The following is a 19663-nucleotide window of genomic DNA, read 5'->3' as shown; positions in this document are numbered from 1 at the left end:
GAAGCCCTGGGTTCTGCAATCCTCTGGTAAAGAAAGCATCCACTGTTTACAAATGGACTTTGCTTGCTTAAGGAAAGTAAAATCACATCCTTGACTTTTGTTGGAGTGACTGGAGTAAGCAGTGTTTCCCTACCAGTTCCTGAAATGCTGCAGTGTAACCAGCTTCAGTTGGCTCTTCGCACCTTGATAAGACTGCTGAGCACAACCTTGTTTGAGAATGGCACATTTTTATCCAAATATTAGATATTAAATGAAATCAGTGTTAAAGTGACCTTTTATCTTTCTAGAAGCTGGGGGGGAAGAGTACTACTGATCTTTTTCAAAGTGCATGACTGTAAAGTGATAAAATTGTATATTTTTCATAATGTGGGGAAAGTCTATTTGTGCTGCTTTAGAAATCAGTTTAAAGTTTGATTTCTGTTAAACCTGTGATCTTACAGCCCTGCTATATTTTCTGTATATGATTTACAAAGAACTGGAAAAGTTAGCACCTGCTGTTGTGTATATAGCAAAATTCTTTAGACCTTAGCACGCGTTTTTACCTATTATTGAACCACTCTGGCTTTTTTGGGGAAGGAAAGTAATAGTACAGTTTTTTTTGATAATGTGTGTAAAACATTCTTTTGAAATATTTTAGTAAAAATGAAGTAAGAGATTGATTGTGATAGTGTATACTTCTAGCTGAATAAAATAAAATACATTCTTTTTAAATAAACTGATGAGTAAGATTTGGGAGACCACTGTTGAAATACCTTGGAGTAAGCATCTTGGAGTAACCATAGTTATGACCTCTGAACTAATATGAAAAACCTGGAAATCCACTAAATTCAGAACCAATTTTATTTGGGTAGAGTGAACAAAGTAGTCCCATTTATAACTATGATGTACATCACAGTAGGCTGTTACATTCAGACTTTCACACTTAGAAAATATATATATTATGTACAGGAATTTGCAAATAGGTGTAAACATACAATATTTTAAGATACCAGTACATTCCAAACCAAAACTATCAGCAAGGCAAACACCTCAAAATTATTCCAGTCAGCTAGCATTCAGAATCTCTCTTAAATAAAGCAGCTTTTATGCTTGACATTGTGTTGGTTTACTTACTATTAAAAATGAAGTTTCTTATTATAGATCAAATATCATAGTATCTGGCTATTTTGATACTTAAAAATAGGCACTGATTTCTAGAAGGAAATTTTCTTCTTACTGATATAATTGAGCCAATATGGCTGGTTTTGCTAGTACAAAGTAATCCAGTGCTGGAATAAGTCAAGACAATTTAAACTTAAGTCAAATGTATAAAGTTAGAATAGATACTGCAAAGCTGATTAAAATCTAGAAGCCTATATAACTCACCATAAACCATACTGCAAACAGATCAGCTAAATTTTCATTTAATCTCGTTTCTTCATCTAAATTATACAGATTACCCTCCTCTTCATCTTTACAATGTAGGTTTTGGCTATCTACTCCTGCCTAATCAACATAAAGGTATATTCGTGCAAATGACCTCATGCTATCTCATCCAGGTAGCACGTCCAAGTCCTGCTACAGGTGGCATACCAGGTGGTGGAATTGGAGGTGGTACAGGTGGCTGTCCCCCTGGGGGAACAGTAGGAGGGGGGTAACTAGCTGGTGGCATTCCCAGCCCTGGAGGTGGATGAGGTGGCACTGCATGAGTTGGAGGCAGTCTCGGAGGTGGGAAATTAGGGTTGTATGTAGGCGGAGGAGGATATCCAGGAGTAGGAGGTGGAATATTGGGTGGGGGGAAAGAAGCAGGGGGTGGAGGTGGAACTGGTGGTGGAGGGTTGGGAGGGTAGACATGAGGATGATATGGTAGATGAGCTGGTGGTCCATAGGCCGGTGGTAAAGCGCCGTATGTTGGTCCTTCTGTCTTCATCATTGACTGCAGACTCTGGTAACCCTCCCCTGACATGTAGGAATTTGTAGTAGACATCCCTGTAATGTAACTGGTGGGGGGTGGGGGTGGGGGACGATGTGGCAGAGGGGGAGGTTGATGTACTGGGGCAGGATGGGCAGGAGGAGGAATCTGGACCTTTGGCACATCTACTGAGTCCACAGTAGTAGATTGCTCTGGCTCTCCCATTGAAACCGCTGTTGTCAAAGGAGGCTTGCGCTCTGGAAAAGAAAATTTAATTTGTTTTTTTGAAGGATAGTGGCAAGAATAGCTTCTGAATACATCATATTTTTCCTCCAGTTAAATTAGCAAAAGAGAACTCAATTTTCAAAGTCTCTGAATGCCATATGGTATCCAGTGAGACCATCTCAGGTCACTAAAAACCAGCTAAGCTGCCTATTAAAGCTTCAAGGTCAGCTTTTCCCATTCTAAAAGTTAAATTCATCTTTCTTATTACATTTTTAATACTTTAAATGTTGTTGTACAATCAGCAGAATTAACAGATTGGATGGATGGAATCACAACTAGTGGATTAAAAAGTCATAGGATTTGTGATACCAAAAATCTTTAGTTCAGTGCTTTCACCTTCTTTAGTTCAGGCCTCCTTTCTACCTCTCTGGTAGTGCAGGAGGTGGCCTGGGATTACCCTCTGCACTTCACCTGCCTCCCATATTGGGAATCTTTATTTGAGAACACAGGCCAAAGTCTCAAGTCTTTAACGCTCAGTTCTAAACCTGTTTACCAAAGAAAGAGAAAAAGAAAACCAAAGGGTAAGTAAGAAGAACATGAAATCTGATCAGCTTTGCCCACTGAGTAATTTCAGTGAACTTAGTACCTGACATTCTGGAGAAGTTCATAAAAATGCCAGCGTATTACAAATTATAATGAGCCACTTCTGGAAAGAACATGCTTTAAGCAGTCTTCTCTTTAAATAAGAATTGTTTGTTTTCCTCTCTTAATGCAGACATTGTAAAGTAAGTAATACCACTAGGATTACTAACCTAATAGGAACCTCTCTGTATGGTCAGAGAGATTATTAGAAGGACCAACAAAAAAGAGTTTGGGACATCTAGGTTGTATATATGAGCATCTACAACATTGTTCAGTAAGAAAAGCTATTTAGAAACACATGCAGGGCAGTCATTTCTAGTGGCACACTACACTGTCACTGTTAAACAGAATTGGAGATAAATCCTCCTCCTAGTTCACTTGGTCAAGATGCATTCTTTGTTTTCACCTGACTTTTCCACAGAGCTGCCCTTTATTTTGATAATGTTTCAGTGCTTGTACAATTACATCCTTGTATAAACAAAGAGGAAAAATTCAGGTAACAAGGGAAATAAATCCATTACCTGCCTAAGTAGGATTTTAACAGCAAAAACTGCCCCCTAGGAAAGCCACATAATTAAATCACACAAGGTGGGCATGCTGGCTGTTGTACTCCTGATTTCAGTGACTTCAAGCTCCTAAATTGTAGCAGACAATAATTTCCTCATTTGCTCATTTTCAGAACCATTCTGGCTGCAAGATGTGCATTCAAGATTTAACAACTGAAGGAATAATGACCATGGTATTTAGAAAACCTTCATTCTTAATTAGAATTTAACAAATGAGAAAAATTGTCCTACTACATTTCAGAGCACTGCTTTTCTCTCTCCTAGTTCCCTGTAGAAGCTGTCCTCTTGCAGTTACATTATGGACTATGGGCAGTGAAATATTTATGTCATATTTAAGGGTCACTGGAAGACAGCTAATGCATCAGGGTGCTGGAAGCACATTTTTACAACAGTACAGTTTATTTTGCAAACATACAGCATGTGTGCAGTATTAGTGTTCCTTGGCAGAAAAAAATCCTCTTTTTAGGTACAGCAAAGAAAGCATCCCCCTGTGGTGGGTTTTTTTTGGTATTTTTTGTATTATTGTTTGGAAGTTGCACACCTGCAGAATTCCTGTACAACAGACATAACATGGAAAACTTCTATAGGAAAGCAGAAGGCTGCTCTAGTAATCCAATGTGGCATCTATCATCATTTTGAGATCAAGAAGTTCCTTTTAGCCTGCTATTAACAATTAGTTTTCATCTTCTAGGCCTTTAACTGTTGCAGCTTTGTTTTTCCTTTATCCACCTAGTATAGTCCTGTTTCCATTGTAAGTTTTTTAGTTCTGTCTGGAAAAGCCTGTGCTACTATGATGAAATCCCTCTAGAGCTATCAATCTTGTATTTTTACTTGCCAAGCAGATGAATCAAGGCAACAAACCCCTGCTCCCACCTGAATGAAAAGCAAGGAAATTACAAGAATAAATGTTTTTAAGAAAATAAAAGCTTACCTGGAGGTGGATGTGCAGGAGGTATTGGTGGATGTGAAGTTTCAATTTTAGGAATTTTTGATGGTGGCGGTGGTTCTAAAAAACATTTATTAATTTGTGATTGGTTATTGCTTTGCAATATTTTCCAAATTCCAACTCTGCTCTCATGATAATGATTATCATATCACATTACACTATGCAAAAGTACAGTGGAAATCCTATTTGCTAGGTATGCTTAATAAAGAAAACTAAAATCAACACCTTTGTATAAATAAAGTGGCATCAAGTACCACACACAAGTCTTCCAAGAGAACATATGCCTACAAGTTCAAGTGACTTTGTAACTGGAGACAAACTCCCAAGAACAGCATGTAAGTGAAGATGAGCAAGTGTATGCTTTCTAGCCTTTCTAAAACTTTAACTTGTAAATAGTTGGAACAGCTCTCAGAAGAAGCTGACCTTTGCTCAGCTAGGGAAATGTGTGTCATGAACCAAACAAAATAGTGATTGGACAGGGAGAGGAGGGAGAAGAGACAGCTGTCTGGAATCTATCTGCAGAGCTACAGGGGAATAAGTGCCAGGTTTCCTTAAGAAGTACATCCTAGGATCCTGAACTACTTTGTTCCAAACCAGCAAAGTGAAGAAAAACCCCCAAATAAACAAAATAACCAGGTATGATCACTGCAGTGAGTATACATTTCTTTCACTACACTATCTATTGACACAAAATGCCTTTTAGTGGCAGCCATGCCAACAACCAACTACAAACATCACTGATTACCAACCACTAACTCTTAGTGCAGCTATTTAATGACATGGTACCTTCAGTCACTTCAGGGCCTCACAGCTTGCTGAGGAACTACTCCCAAATGATCCATGGAGTTATACATTGAGAGTTGACCAGTTTAGCAAGATTTCTACTGAATTGACTCTATTAAGGAACTGTTTGGGCACAGTTATACTCAATTTTGTTTGGGCATAGTTATACTCAATTTATTTTAAGTTTTGTAGTTAGGAACATTTTTAAAACAGTTATTGTACATATTTAAGGTACATTATCAGGATCAAAAATAGTTTAGAACTGCCAAGCCTGTAAGCAGACAAACTAAGTGCATGTCAGCAAATTACTTATTCTGGTTTAAACACTAAAATGGAAGCAACATGAATAGAATATTAATATTTACCTGCTGCCTTTGTTTCTTCTTTTGGAGATACAGCCTTTGGAAAAAAAAAAGAAAAAAAGGATAAGAATAAGACCATTGCAGTCAGTCTCTTCTCCCAGGTAACAAGTGACAGGACCAGAAGAATTAGCCTCAAGTTCTGCCAAGGGTGGTGGTGGTTTAGATTGGATATGAGGTAAAATTTCTTCACGGAAAGGGTGGTCAGGCATTGGAACAGGCTGCCCACAGAAGTGGTTCAATCACCATCCCTGCAGGCATTCAAAAGATGTGTAGATGTGGCCCTTGGGGACATGGACATGGTTTAGGGGTAGACTTGACAGTGCTGCATTAATGACTGGAGTTGATGATCTTTAAGATCTTTCCCAACCTAATGCTTCTATAGTTTCTTATGCAAGATGAACAAAGTTCAAATCACATTGGGAAAGCCCAGTTTAACTAGCAGAATGAAAAGACTGGAAAAATAGCAGGTATTTTATATGCAGGATTTCCTGCTGTTCCCATGCTGAGTATTACATCTCATTTCATGTATTTATCATCCACTGCACACATGCCATGGTCCGCTTCACTGCTCACCGAGCTGAAAACAAGAGCTTGGCCTCTGTTCCCAGCTCTGCCTTGACCTGTCACTCAACCTTTGCCAAAATCACTTCAGGCTCTTATGCTTTATTTACCAGTACAGGAGGGCAGTGAAAGTGTTGCACAGCATAAAACATTTCAGAAGCCTTCAGATGGAAAGCATTGTATAAAATCCAAATGTTATGCCAGGGAAAAAATGTATGCACACTGAACAAAACCCACAAACCCTCACATCATCCTTCCAATCATAAGTTTTTGGTTGGGTTTTCTATTGTTTTGTTGGTTGTTCTTAATTGCAGTTTTATGAAACAACCACAGATAAAGGAATAAAAAAAAATTCCCAGATTACATAGTCCCACTGAGATGACTACTTGATGGTTTCTGAGAAAAGCAGAGAACTTCAGTGAAATTTTAAGTACAACTATATTTGGATTGAATGAGGAAGGTCAGCAGGGTACAGAACACAGCTTCTCTGTCTTTTCAATGAAAATTGTTTTTAAGGGACTGTTTACCTCTAGTAGCTTTACCTGCACAAATTGTTCTGTTTCCTTCATTTCACTTTCCACAGCACACTTCAATCCAACTTGAACAGTACTTTCCCTTAATTCTTATGGGTGTTCTCAAAATTTTTGGTGTCTAATTTTTGCCTGCTTGAGGCAACCTCATTCTTGTATTCCTTTGATAGTAATTTCAATTTTTCAGACACCATCCAGCTGCTTTTGTACTTTTTAAGGACAATCTTTATCTTACCATTTCAAACACACACAGTTTTTTCTTAGTGACTCTCATGGACTCATCTGCTGCCTTCATTTTACTTGGATGGTCTTTTCTTGACTTTCTAGCACTAAATTTCATGCCTGTAAAACTGCATCAGCTCTCCCTGCACTTTCAAATAGAAGCAAATCACTACTGGTTGGAACTTTTCCAAAAATCACTTATTTTGTGAAGTCAGTTGATCACTTCAGGTGAGAAGCAATTCAATTACTGTGCATTTGTTAATATAGAGCTATAATGAAAAAAACAACATCAAGGTACACCATTAGAGTAGAACAAGAAACTGGAGCAAAATAACTTATGACAGAAAAAACAAATATCAATTTAAACTACATTTATGCTAAAGAAAAAAAAAAGAATCAAGCAGCCACAATTGTCCAACAACAGCAGCTGCCAAAATAGAGATGAGCATTTGTTGGGTCATTCTACTGCACTGTAGATTGTACTGCCCCAGCCAGAACACCTGAGGGTCACATAAACAATAACAAATTATCAATATTATCTACTGTCAGGCTGGTGGATATTTAATACCTTCAGCTCAATCTACACAATGGAACTGCTCCTTTACTGCTGTTTCCATGAGCAATAAAATTGTCCCCACAACAATTTCTAGTTTAATCCGAATGAAAATACTATTTACATCTAATGATTCACCAGTGTATTTTTAGTGAAATGAACTGAAAAGTCAAGCACTCTTCACCACTAGAGATGTAGAGGATGTGCAGATGCTTTAGACATCTGATATGCGTCTGTAAGTCATGGGCCAATGCCTCAGCTGCTTGAAAGCATCTTGGCTCAGTAGAAGGTAATGGGAGTTAGAAGAGTTCCTGTAAATTGAAAATCTGGCCCCAGGAACAAAGTGTATTTCTGTTCTGCACAGACCAAAGGAGAAGTCATGCAAAGCCCTATTTATAGAAGCAGGCAAAGATTTTAAGTAAGGTTTATGGTACATCTAACTCAAGAACATTCTAGAAGCATCAAGTAAATCTTTCAAACACCACACATCTTATTCTCCTGGACTGCTTTCTGGATAAAGAACAATTTTGGATCATCACATTTAATTTTCTCAAATTCATGCTGCTTGTAGTGTATTCCTACAAAACTCCTTTGAGTTTTGAAACACCCTTTGCTTTTTATTTGTTGTGGCTGTTTGCAGTGTATCTACTATTTTTTCCTTGATTATTAGGTGATGGACCTGAAACTAATTTCAGGAAAAGATAATTTTCACTGATGGCTTGACCAGAGGCAACTGTTCAAGAACAACAGACACTATCCATGCAAAAGCATCACTTTTTTCCACAAGATACTTCATTAATATATGGGATGGGGCAAAATCAGTAGTACTGTAATGGTAGATGCTGAATGATCCTGAATTACAGGAATGAACAAGCATTTGTAACAACTCAGATGGCACATACAGGAAAAACCAAAATTGTTATTAACAATTTTCTGATGTGCCAAACAGTCCCAGGCATTTTTGTTGAAGAAAAATAGTAAGAGATCCCACAGGTCTGACAACTCAAGCAGAATTTGTGCTGATGGCATAAAAAGTATGAAGTAAAAACTATAAGAAATACATAATAGCTATAAGGAACTCTCACACTTTATAAGCTAATTAATAATATTATCACCTTTCTATCCTGAACAATGCTAAAGTTCAGTGCAACAACTAAAAACTTCAGAGCAGGTCATTTCCTCTAGTAAGCTCTATGCTGCACTTACAATACCAAGGTTTTACAGAGTTGTATTTTTGTCTTTTTTGGGAGTCTGCCATCAGGAAGATGCTGCACTTTTCCAATTCCATTTCATTCCAATATTTGCTACTTACTCCTCGATTTTTTTTTTATTGTTGTTTTGGTTTTTTTTCTCTGATATCTGTTCTCTAGTTTGGGCACACATTCATTGCAAGTTGGAGCAAAAGGTCAGAACAAAATTTACAACCTAAATGGACTTGTTCCAAAGACTGTACTTCTGAAAACACTCCTGTTGCTAAGTACACACAAAAGAAGACTTGGGTAACACTTTTTTTTTAAAACTTACAAGTGGAAAAAAAAACCAAAACAGAAATATACATTTAAATCTGAAAGCTTCATTTGAACTTGATGGCTGTTGAAAAGTGCTCAGACTACTTGTGACACTATCCAACTGCTAATATAGCTTCTTATTTTCAATTATGATGTGATATTATGGACAAATTGAGGCTATAAAATCTGATAATATATAGGCTGTGACTGTTAAAGGATTATTTTAAAATACTTTTCTTTCAAGAATTTTGACATAACTTTAGAAGCCACTGTTCTCTTAATATTAATAATCAGAGCCAAATAATGCCTTCATCAGCATTGTGCAGATCTCTACATTCAGGTGCAGCACAAGAAACCCTCCCTAAATTAAACCTGCTTAATAGAGAACACAGTGAAGTTTGATAGCCCAGAACCACAAGCACTGAGAACCTGAACAGCTCATGTTGACTGCAAAGCCTCTCCATGGCTTTTGGCTCAAGTGGAATAAGAATGTCACATGTCAGAACTGTAAAGGCTGTTTGGCATTAACAAAGCTGCCACATAAACAAGGAAAATCAACTACATAAAATTAATTACAAGGCTCATTCTTAAAGCAAACAAGTCTGCTGCACACTGTTGCCTTTAAATCAAACGGGCATCAGATCAGCCTGAAAATAAATTGCAAGTTAAAGTTCAACTTACTGCTGGTCTTTTAATCTGCCTAGGAGGGCTTGACTGGGGAGAGGGCTTTTTAGATTGCTGTGCTTGTGTTTGCTGCTGCTGCTGCTGTTGCTGTGCTGACTGCTGAGACTCTTTTTGCTGCTGGGTCTGGGATTGCTCTGAACTCTGGGATTGCTGGGACTGCTGTACTGTAGGTGCCTGGGGTGTAGACTGAAGAGATGGTGGCTGCTGCAACTGATGAGGAGTATGATGAGGCATTTGCTGTTTTCCCTGTGAGTACAGATCCAGGATCTGATGGCAGATATCTTAATAATAAAGAAAGGAAATTCCGAAGTATTACAACCTTATAATGTACAAGTGTATATTTAACACAATTATCAACTCTGATTTTTACTGGACATCAACTTTGGAAAAATTCATTGCAAATATTACTCATCATAATAATGAATGAAATAACTTTTTAAAAGCGGATTAATTTTCAACTTATACTTGCATTTCTGAGTTTCTTCTGCCTATCCTGAGCAATATGCATATGCACACTTTCAGAAGAAGAATACAGTGTCTTGGTAATAACACACTGTATGTCATTACTGTGTGCCTGGAGAGCCAGGTAACCACTCTCCCAGGACAGTAATACAGCAAGAAAGCACGTGGAAGATTATATGTTAAAACATACATCTCCTGTTAGGCTAGTCAAAAAAGTTTTAGGAAACTAAGCAAAGGATTAGCATTAAATTCTTCTTCCAACACGTTAGGAGCTGAAGGTCCCCCTTAGTCTGTTCATCATTCATGGTACATGACAAAAAACCTTCTATCCTAGCATAATTTGGTCAAAGAGAACAATTATCAATGGGAAAACTGCTGGAAATCAGGCTCCATTAGCTCCAGTGTTTGTAGGAACACTTATTTAAAATGGGGAGTAGATAATAATTTAAAAAATAGAAAACACATCAAGACAGTTCTAGCTAATTAGATGTGTTTTAAACTAAACAAACTGTAAAGCAAACTTTGAACAAAAGACTAATCATGATGATTAAATATGCTTCTAAGCTAAGCTAGTTCAATTTAAAACCTAATTAAGGCACAGCACATACAACCCGAGTTACATACTTGACACAAGGTTATTTTGACTGCAACCTAGATAAAATGCTATTTGCATTTACTTATGACCTAGGCCACACAGTTACAAGAAATATTGTGGGAAATGGTTTTCATACCTTCCAAAACATCAACAGGAACATCTTGGACAAACTGCTCCCACCAGCGCCTGTACATTGGTTTGGATGTCCATTCCTGTATCTCAAACTTACACAATCGGCCTGCTAAGTACATGACTGCAACAGCAATGATCTCAGGCTCCCACTGCAGGGACAGCGTAGTGCAGAGGCTGCAGCAGAGAATAAACCAAGCAAAACACAATCTTGGAGACTACCTGATTGTATAAGTGCATTTAATGTACAGCAGATATAATTACAGGGTATAAAGTCCCACCACAATTCTAACTTCTCAGGCAATTTTAATTAAGAGCCTTGTTAAACAAAAGAGTTTACAAAATCAATTTCTGGACTAGCATTGTCATGAAATCAGGTCCCAAATCAGATTTTAGAGCTTCTAAAATGCTTGTCAATAAAATGTAAACAAATACTAAAACACCCCCAGAACCCCACAGAACAGCCACAAGAACTTGTAAAGCAACTTGTCAAGCACAACACAAGTTTTAGATCAACATATAAAAGTTATCTCTTGAACAGTCTTTATTAAAGCTAATGCTAAAACAATTGATGTTATTGGTATTATTGATATTAACTAAGTTTCTGTCATAATCAATTACTGTTTCTTGATATTAATTTTAAATGATGAAATATTTTTTCTCTATTTTCTCCATAGATTCTGTAGCACATAATCTGTTTGCAGAATTTTAAATCCAGCCAGCCAGCTGTATTTCCATGAATTCACTGTGGCTGTCTAAGAACAGAACCCTTTATTCTAAGGGCCTATAGTGCAAAGCACAGAATTATTTTCCCAGGATCCAAAAACAAAGTAAACTTATAACATGGTGCTTATTAACTAAGCACAACATAGGCTCCCCAGAACAGAGGTAATTATTATGCATGACTTGAAACAACCCCTCCAACTTCATACAAGTGTTTTCCTGAAGTGCATTTTAATTGTTAGGTTTTTAAATATTAAACACCATCTAATTCCAAGTACAATGGTGTCCAAATTTTGATGGATAAGTTACAGTACTTTGACAGGCTTAACAGTGACAGTTATGCCATAATTTTATTCTACCTGTAAGACTGACAGCAGGTGAAGTAAACATCTCTTGAGATCCCCATTAATTTTAGTCAAAATAATTTGGAGAATTTACAAAATCTGAATCCACACAGGGCCAATGCAAATCAGGCACATGATCAAAAATACACCTCTTTTTCATGATGTTCTACTGCTGTAGGCATGACTGAAAGCCATGTATTCACAATTTCTGGACAGTCAGATCACTTACACATTTTCTGAAGGGTTTGCTATGGAAACAAAAAGTAATATTCAAGTCCTTAATAAATTAACTTGCCCAGCTCTGTAGAATCCCCCTGAACAAGACTAAAGTGTGTAAAGTTGTTCTGGTTTTTTTCCAATATCACATGAGAAATGCTTTTACATGCACTCCCATTAATAGATGTCATTCTTACAAGTTCATTATTCAAGAAATTGTAAATCCAGAATTAAAAACTGTATTCCTCAGTGAATTCAATGGTTATTTCATTATTACCAAAATCTCACATTAAAAATATATTGATGGAATTCAGAAGTGACTTATTTTTTTTCAGAGTGTAAAATATATCACAGATTTGGCAAGAAGCTGGTTTGTATTCTGGAAATTAAGAATTTGGTTTGGCCATTTCAAACAGTAAGTTTCTTTTTAATGCAGCACTAAATTAGTGCCACAACATTGCAGAGATCTTACTGGTCCATTTCATATTCATTCCAGATTCTGTGCTCAATGGAACTATCAGAATAATGATGGAAAGAAAAACTGAGGAACATGACCAAGAAAACATGTAACAAGCAGGAAAAAAAAAGGAATATTTGTCAAAAAAATATCCAATACCAGAACAAATTAAGCAACAGTAACTATTTCACTTTCAGAATGTTTCCTATGTGTATCTTACCTGTCATTGACAAATGTCCATGCCATTTGAACCAGTTTTTGAATTTTATTTTTGTCTCCTGAAAAACAATCAGAAAAAAAATAGGACATAAAATTAGGAGGGACAAACAGCTTGAAGTAGAATATTCTTGCACTATTAACACATTAGTTTTTGGAAATCAGTAACAGGCATTACTTGCTCACCCTGCCAATATTTTACCTTTGAGTTGTTTGGCATACTTGAGAAGAAATTGGTATGGATGTTCCACTTGCAAATCAAACTTTATTGTTTGTAGTAAGATTCTTTCAAGTACCATCACTTCTTCCTATAGAGAGTTACAAGGTAACCACAGTATTATTCCTTCTTTCACTCAAAAATACTTTATGCTAGTACTGGCCATGACTTCACAGCACCTCCCAGCACCCATGTTTGTCCCCAAGGAGAACAGAAAGCTCTCCAACTAACAATATTATTTTAAACTCAGGTACCTTTCCTTCACATTTATTTGAGTGAGGACAGAGGATGTGATGTTTAAAATCCCCATTCCTCTGCAGAGGAATGAACTGAACTAGACACAGCATGAAGTTGCCAGATACACAATCACAACAAAAATATAAGCTCTATCACATTTCACTCAAAAGTTTCAAATCCTTCTGCTATTTAAAAAAACAAATTTTAAGAAAAGCATAGTTTTGCTAAGTCAATGCTGTAAACAAGAAACTTCTCAATGCTTTTCAGATCTAGTTCTCTTATTTAAGATTCACTATTAACTACTTCCTAAAATCCCATTCAGATGATTTATGTCCTGGTAACATTTCTTGCTCTGGCTGAAATTACTCAAATTGACTTTCATTTGCAAAATAATATCAGAATTTACATGAAATAAAATGCAAACTTTTAATGAAAGCAATTATTAGTAAGCTCCCAAAGCTACTTTTATTAGCTACTTTCATAGCTACCCACCACATTACCCAGAAGAGCAATAAATGCATGCTGAACATCTAATGTAATTTAGAACAAGTGAAAATCAGTCAATGCTCTATTGAGTGTGTGTCACTTTACTACAGTACAACAGGATGAAATCAATTCCAACATGAGTATTTTTACCTTTGGGTCATCTCCAAACTGCCCAAACTGTACATCATTTAGCAAGCTACGAGCTGTTTTAATTATGTCTTTACATTTCTTGGGTGTTTCTTCAACCTTTCCTGCCAGGAAGAGACAGCAGGCTCCTGTCACCTGAAAAAAGGCAAGCACTTTCACAAAGTGGTCTGCACATAGACATGCAATACAGTGTAGCATTACAAAAGCACTGTCTGTTTCCATTAACAGTACTGTAGAAGTCTCCCAGGAAAGACTTAATGAGCATACTAATTTCTATTTTAATATAGTGTTAAACTTTTATTTTTTCAGAGGAAATACACAGAATTTGGAGGACTGTCTATTTTATACAACTTCATTTCAAGGTCAGAAACCCAAAGCACAATTTGTCCCAATTCCATGCTGTCTGTCAAGCAGTTTTAAAACTGTATTGCACTTCTTTTTTTCTTTCAGCTAATACAGAAGTGCCAGCACTACAGCTGCTACTCCTAAAGGACAATATCAGCAAGTCATAAGTGCAATGTCAATACATTTCTGGGCATAAACAGAAATGTGTAAACAGGAAAGAACAATGAACTTTAAGCTGTAATAATTAAAAGAAAAAAAATGCCAATTTTCCATCTTTCTGTAGTGAACAGCAATTGTAGCACCCAAGTGATTAATAACCATTTCAAATAGTCCCTGCCTAGTGCAATCATTAAATTAAGTCATCAATATTCTAAATACTTACATATCTTGGGAACTGTTTGAAGGAATGAAACATGTAAAAGCGATGGAAATAAATTATTCCGGTTGCTAGAGTGTCATAATGTCTGTGGTGCAGATTAAGGACTTTCAAACAGCACATAAAACAAATTTAAAACCAAACATGCACAATGGATTATGCTTTATCAAGTACTTCAAGTAATTGGTTTTTCAGTGACCAGTTAGAAAACACTGCAAGTAAAACAGGAGCTTTAGGGGAATAAAAAGCCACAAAAGCCCTTAAATCTGTGTAAACACTGTGATCAGGCCCAGATGCAGCTGATATCTAAAGCATTTGTTGAAGGTGTGCAAAGTCCTGACTGTATTTCCAAGAGGATGCACATAAGGTCACCCCTGGGTTTCACCACACCTGCCTCAGAGAAGGTCAAATCCAGCAGTGAGCACACGAAGGAACACAACAATTATCACTTCACATTTAAGTGCTGGCATGGAGGAAAGACCTAAAAAATGCAGCTAAAATCTGAACATGCTCTGTATTCTTCACTTTAAGACAGGTAAAAATTTTGTCTTCACCATGCTTTATTAAAGAAAGAACTAAGGAGATTAAAGGAGCACAGGAATATAGGAAGCAGAAAATTTAAGTGGCTGTCTAAGAGGAAGTAGGACAGTCTGGAGAACTTACACACAGTTGTAAATCCCAAAGCAATGAAACAAAAAAACAGCCACCAAGGACCAACACTGGGGAGGCAGAGGTTTGAAGCCTCAAAGGCACAATCTAGAAAGCTGGGGGAAAAATTCAAAATTTGAGAAGTCATATAGATTCATATACTGAAACAGAGTTTCATAATTCACAGAAGTTACTCTTAATTGGAAAGTTTGTATCATCTTACTTCCAAATTGGAACCTTGGATAGAAATTGTGTAGGAACACATTACATCAAAAGGCACTTCAACACAAATATATTTTTGATTAGCAGTTAAACATCTGAACAGCTAAGTCTATCACACTTGTTGCATACTTCATTCTGAAATCTCACCATTCAGAAAGACATGTCCCACCAACAGGGGTGTAAAGGATACAGCCCTAAGCGTGTTCCCACATCGAAAATGAATCTGGCCCCTTCCCTGCGGTACCGTGCCTCCGTAGCTGGATCAAGCCCTTCAAGCTGGGATGGTGTGTGTGCCAAATCTTTCTTATCCCAGTACCAGCATGGCTTTGTATGGTCCAGGTTTGCCAAGTTTACAGAAGGGCTGGAATTTTCTTTATTCTCCTTCATTTATTAAAACAGAATTGTCTCTGCTGTTTAAATTTTCAAAAATGAAGTCTTCAGAGAGTCACTTCAGGACCTTGAAGAAAAGAAAAAGGAATTCTTTAAAAATAGAGAGAACTGTCTTCTCCAGTTCCTGCTCAAAGAGGAGTAAAGAAGAAGTGCTTAGCCTTGCCTGTTGGAAAGAACTTTTTCCTATGCTCAAAGACAAGGAATAAAGAACTTTGCCTTTAGCCTCCCTCTATATTGCAAATAAAATCAAAGCAAAAGCCATAAGTTTTATCCTTGCTATTACCTGTTTAATAAGGAAACTTCAAGAATACATCTCCAACAATATCTGCTATTTCTTAGTAGAACAACTTCCGTCTACTTTGTCAATAAAACTAGGAAAAAGCAGTTCAGTGATGGCTGTAGGGAGATTTGGCAAGTTAGGGGGATTAGCTAATGGTAACTAGGGGAGGCCCTGGTGAGGTGAGCCTTCAACACCTGCCTGCTCCCAGGGACACCCTGAGCAGCAACCACTTGGCAGAAGCTTTGTAAAGTGATCTGCACTTGCATTACTTAAAGAAAAAATGTATCAGTGTTCTTTCACGTACCAAAATTGAGACAACCAATGTGAGTTTACAGAGTAAGGCAGCATCTAAACCATCCCCCAAACAAAGCAACTGAATACACCCCAAGGGTCTCCTACTTGCCTGTGTTTACCAGCACTTCGTGCACGCCGATGCAGATCACAAAGCTCTGCAGGCACCCTTCTGGTGTTTGAATTATGACAGACATTCAGCCATGCCTCAGCTTAAACAATGAGCACTCGCTGCCTTTATTTCTTCCAGGCACAAACCTGCCCTTACTCCGATTCAACCAGCTACAGATACTACTCACAGATTACTACAGTCACCTGCAAAGGTTTGCATAACAGACAGTCATTAACATATGATGAAATATATTCGCTCTAAGCAAGACACTCACAGGAAGACCCAAAATTTAAAACTCTTAAAATCAGCTCTTACTTTCCGAGACGTTTTGCTTCCGAAAACGGAAGGAAGATCACGCGAACAGCCACAGAACGATGCCTACCATCAGCACCTCGCTCACCTTCAAAAAGTTTTCTCTTTTTCAGAATAAAGGAAACTGCCTCACGGAGGTTTTGGAATCACCTTCACAACTCGTGGTATCGGTCACAGACAGATCTAAATTCTGCCACAAGAAAAAGTAAATGGCTACTAAAAACTATTTCCAGAATCAACAAAAGCGCGCCAGGCCACGACTGCACATTTCCATCACATTTACTAGAAAGATGTGATTTTTTATAACTGTAACGATTCTTCTTCCTTACGAGATATTTTGCTTTCTAACTTCTAAAGCGTTTAAAACCCATTCAACACTAAAAGCGCCTGAAGCGACACGATCTGTTTCTATAAAGGAGCGAACGCGTTTCCGAATACGGAACCAGGAATTAAAATCATCACCCGCAAACATCTTCAATGAACCATCTCAAACGTCCCAATCCACACCGCAACGCCCGACAATAATAAGTTTTCCCTGCTTTTTTACGCACCCCAGTGAAGTGGAAGAGAGTTCCAGAGTTAGATCGCGGCTTTTCCATACCTTACCTGAGCCGAACGCACGGACCGCGGCTCCGCCCCTGCAGCCCGAGCCGGGCCGGGGATGCTCACACCGCCCCTCACACCCGCCCGCCCGCCCCGCACGGGGCTGCCGGTGCCCGGGGAGGCGCTCGCTCCCCACCCCGGCCTCCCCGCTCCGTTCCTCCCGTCCCCAGGCGGCGGCGGTCGCCGGCGAGCGGCCCGGGCGGACCCCGCGCACTCACAGGGCTCGCGGGGAGCGGGAGCGGCACCGGAGCGCGGGGCCTCTCAGCGACGGCGCGGCCTCCGCGCCCTGCGCGCCGCCATCTTGGGAGCCAGGCCAGGCCGCGCGCTGCGTCATCACATCGCGAGGGCGTAGCGCGCGAGGACGGAGGCGCCGCCAATGGGAAGCGGCAGCGCCCCCTCTGCCTCCCGCCCAATCTCGGCTTCGTCAGCGGCTGCCGGGCCGCGGCAGGAGGCCGACGAGCCGCCGTACCCTGTGAGAGAACCAATCGGAACGCTAAGGAGGAAGATTGCGAGTCTCAGAGACCAATAGACACCTGAAGGCGGGCCAACGGGGACTGAATGACAGCCAATGGGCGCTCTGCCGTGCCCTGTCTGAGGCCGGCCGTGAAGGATTGGCCGCCGCGGGCGCGGGAGGGGCGGAGCCTTCCGGCGGGCGGCCGCTCGGCCAATGGCGGCAGGGGGCGCAGGCGGGGGCGGGGCCGGGCGGAGCGGCCGCCTCCCCTCGGCGGGCAGCGGCGTCCGGCGCGGGTTCGGGTGCGCCGCTCCCTCGGGCCAGGCAGGAGCGGCCGCTGCCGGAGGTAAGGCGGGGCTTGCCCGCGCCCCCTCCCCTGCCGCCGCCGCTCGCCCCGGCGCGCCGCGGGCCCTTCCTCGCACCCCTCCGCGCGGCGTGGGCTCGCCCCGCTCCGCCGCCGCCTTCCCCGCAGGAGGCGCCGCTCTTTCCGGACACCCGCTCCCGCCGCCCCGGGGCGCGCTCCGCGGGCCTCGCCGCCCCTGCCTTCCCCCGCGTGGCCGGTGCGGGGCTGGGCCGGGCCTCCTTTCCTGGGAGCCGCAGCCTCGGTCGCGGCCCGGCCCGGCCTGTCCCTGTCCCGCTGCCCGGCCGGAGGGGCCGGCGCGTCCCCCGGGTCCGCCGTGGGCGGGTTCGCTCCGGCCCGGCCTGCGCGGGTTTGTGCGGAGCGAGGCGGCGGCACTGGCGTTCTCCCTTGCCCCATCCCCCCTCGAGAGGCTGATCGAAACGAGAGTAAAGCAAATGGCTTAAAACTGCTTTCCTCGTGATGTGATTAGTTCTGGTTCTGATTTTTTTTTTTTTAATATGTTTGATACGGTGTGAATGCTCCCTGCTCCTAGTTCAGTTTGCCGTGGAGCCTCCCGTGCCCCAGCGCTCGGGGGCGGCTCTGCGGGTGTGCGGCTCCTCAGAGCCCTCCTCTGGCTGGAGAAGCGTGCTCTGCTTTCTTTCCTTTCCCAGCCCCTCTGCTTAAGCAGAGCAGTTAAATCTTCGGAGGAAAAAAAAGGGAGGGGGAGTTGAAACTAGAATAAATCGTAGACTGTTTATTGACAGGGGTGTTGCTCCTGAAACAGCCTCGCTATTTCAGCCTTCCCCTATCGTTACAACAGCTGCCTGTCTCATGAACCCTTCCTCCTCTTCCTTACCCAGCAACACTGGATTAGAGTTGCTTGAGCTGAGGTTGTGCTTTGCCTTCAGTTCTTAAATTTTGAATTTGGCATGCAATTTTTTAGCCTACATTCAGCTCTCAGAATAAGCTCAGTTCTTCCTTTTGGTAGTTGTCCCTCATGGTTCTAAGCTGCTCTTGCCTCAAGCTTGATATCTGCTCTTCTGGATGGACTTCTCCTTGGAACCTAAGCTTGCTCCTGAGATGAAGCTGAAAGTAGATTGTTTTTGTCCCTTCTAAGAGCATGTAATGTAGGCACCTGTCTATTCAAGTGACAGCTTTGTTCTTTGAAAATTGCTACAATGTTAGCTTAATGTCTCGCAAGTGTTTTCTGCCTTCAGTTGCTGTAATCCCATGACTGTCAAGTGAAACATAAGTATTTTGTCGGTGAGTAAAAAACAACTGTGGCATTCTGTATGTCCACTATCAGGTTCCTGGTACAAAATAGTAAGCCAGCGTACAAGTTGTGGGAAGGAAAGGCACGATGGGCTCAGAGGCGGGGGTGGCTTCCTGATATTTTTGCTCAATTAAGTAACTTAATATGGTAGAGATTCAAGCCTGCTGGCTTGTGCCTGAGTAAAGTTTTCAGATATGTTTAGCAGGGATTGAAGTATATATTGCAGTAGAGTTGAAAACACATTCTTGACGTTGTGTGCCGAGAAATAGATTTAGGCTGTTGGGGGAAGAAATGCCACAAGCCTCAAAATCATTTGTA

General features: G+C 40.4%; 2 protein-coding genes across 2 annotated transcripts in view; one reads left to right on the top strand and one right to left on the bottom strand.

The window, feature by feature from the left end:
• Window positions 1-822: 822 nt before the first annotated feature.
• On the bottom strand, window positions 823-17600 carry CCNK (cyclin K). Its single transcript, XM_054275509.1, has 11 exons — window positions 17500-17600; window positions 15484-15750; window positions 14430-14511; window positions 13706-13837; window positions 12818-12923; window positions 12620-12677; window positions 10667-10836; window positions 9471-9754; window positions 5419-5452; window positions 4256-4330; window positions 823-2148 (listed from the first exon to the last, which is right to left on the bottom strand). The coding sequence occupies exons 2-11, from the start codon at window positions 15678-15680 to the stop codon at window positions 1526-1528; spliced, it is 1761 nt and encodes a 586-aa protein (XP_054131484.1). The 5' UTR covers window positions 15681-15750; window positions 17500-17600; the 3' UTR covers window positions 823-1525.
• A 398-nt stretch (window positions 17601-17998) lies between these two features.
• SETD3 (SET domain containing 3, actin histidine methyltransferase) overlaps window positions 17999-19663 on the top strand; it is a 62247-nt gene continuing 60582 nt past the window's right edge. The window contains exon 1 of the mRNA XM_054275818.1: window positions 17999-18078. The gene's annotated coding sequence lies outside the window, so the exon portion shown is untranslated. The remainder of the gene's footprint in view (window positions 18079-19663) is intronic.

Source organism: Melozone crissalis, unplaced genomic scaffold (assembly GCF_028551555.1).
Source record: "Melozone crissalis strain CALT ecotype California unplaced genomic scaffold, PUWL_Pcris_2 ptg000018l_1, whole genome shotgun sequence".
Classification (NCBI taxonomy): Eukaryota; Metazoa; Chordata; class Aves; order Passeriformes; family Passerellidae; genus Melozone; species Melozone crissalis.
Note: the sequence above shows the minus strand (reverse complement) of the source record. Positions and strands in the feature narration are given on the sequence as shown.

Excerpts from the sequence above, each read along its gene's own strand:
- CCNK (XM_054275509.1), bottom strand. The coding sequence starts at position 15,680 with ATGAAGGAGAATAAAGAAAATTCCAGCCCTTCTGTAAACTTGGCAAAC. Across the intron at positions 13,838-14,429 it reads TCAAACAGTTCCCAAGATAT|GTGACAGGAGCCTGCTGTCT; the intron begins GTAAGTATTTAG and ends GCCTTTTTTCAG. Across the intron at positions 12,924-13,705 it reads AGTTTGGAGATGACCCAAAG|GAAGAAGTGATGGTACTTGA; the intron begins GTAAAAATACTC and ends AACTCTCTATAG.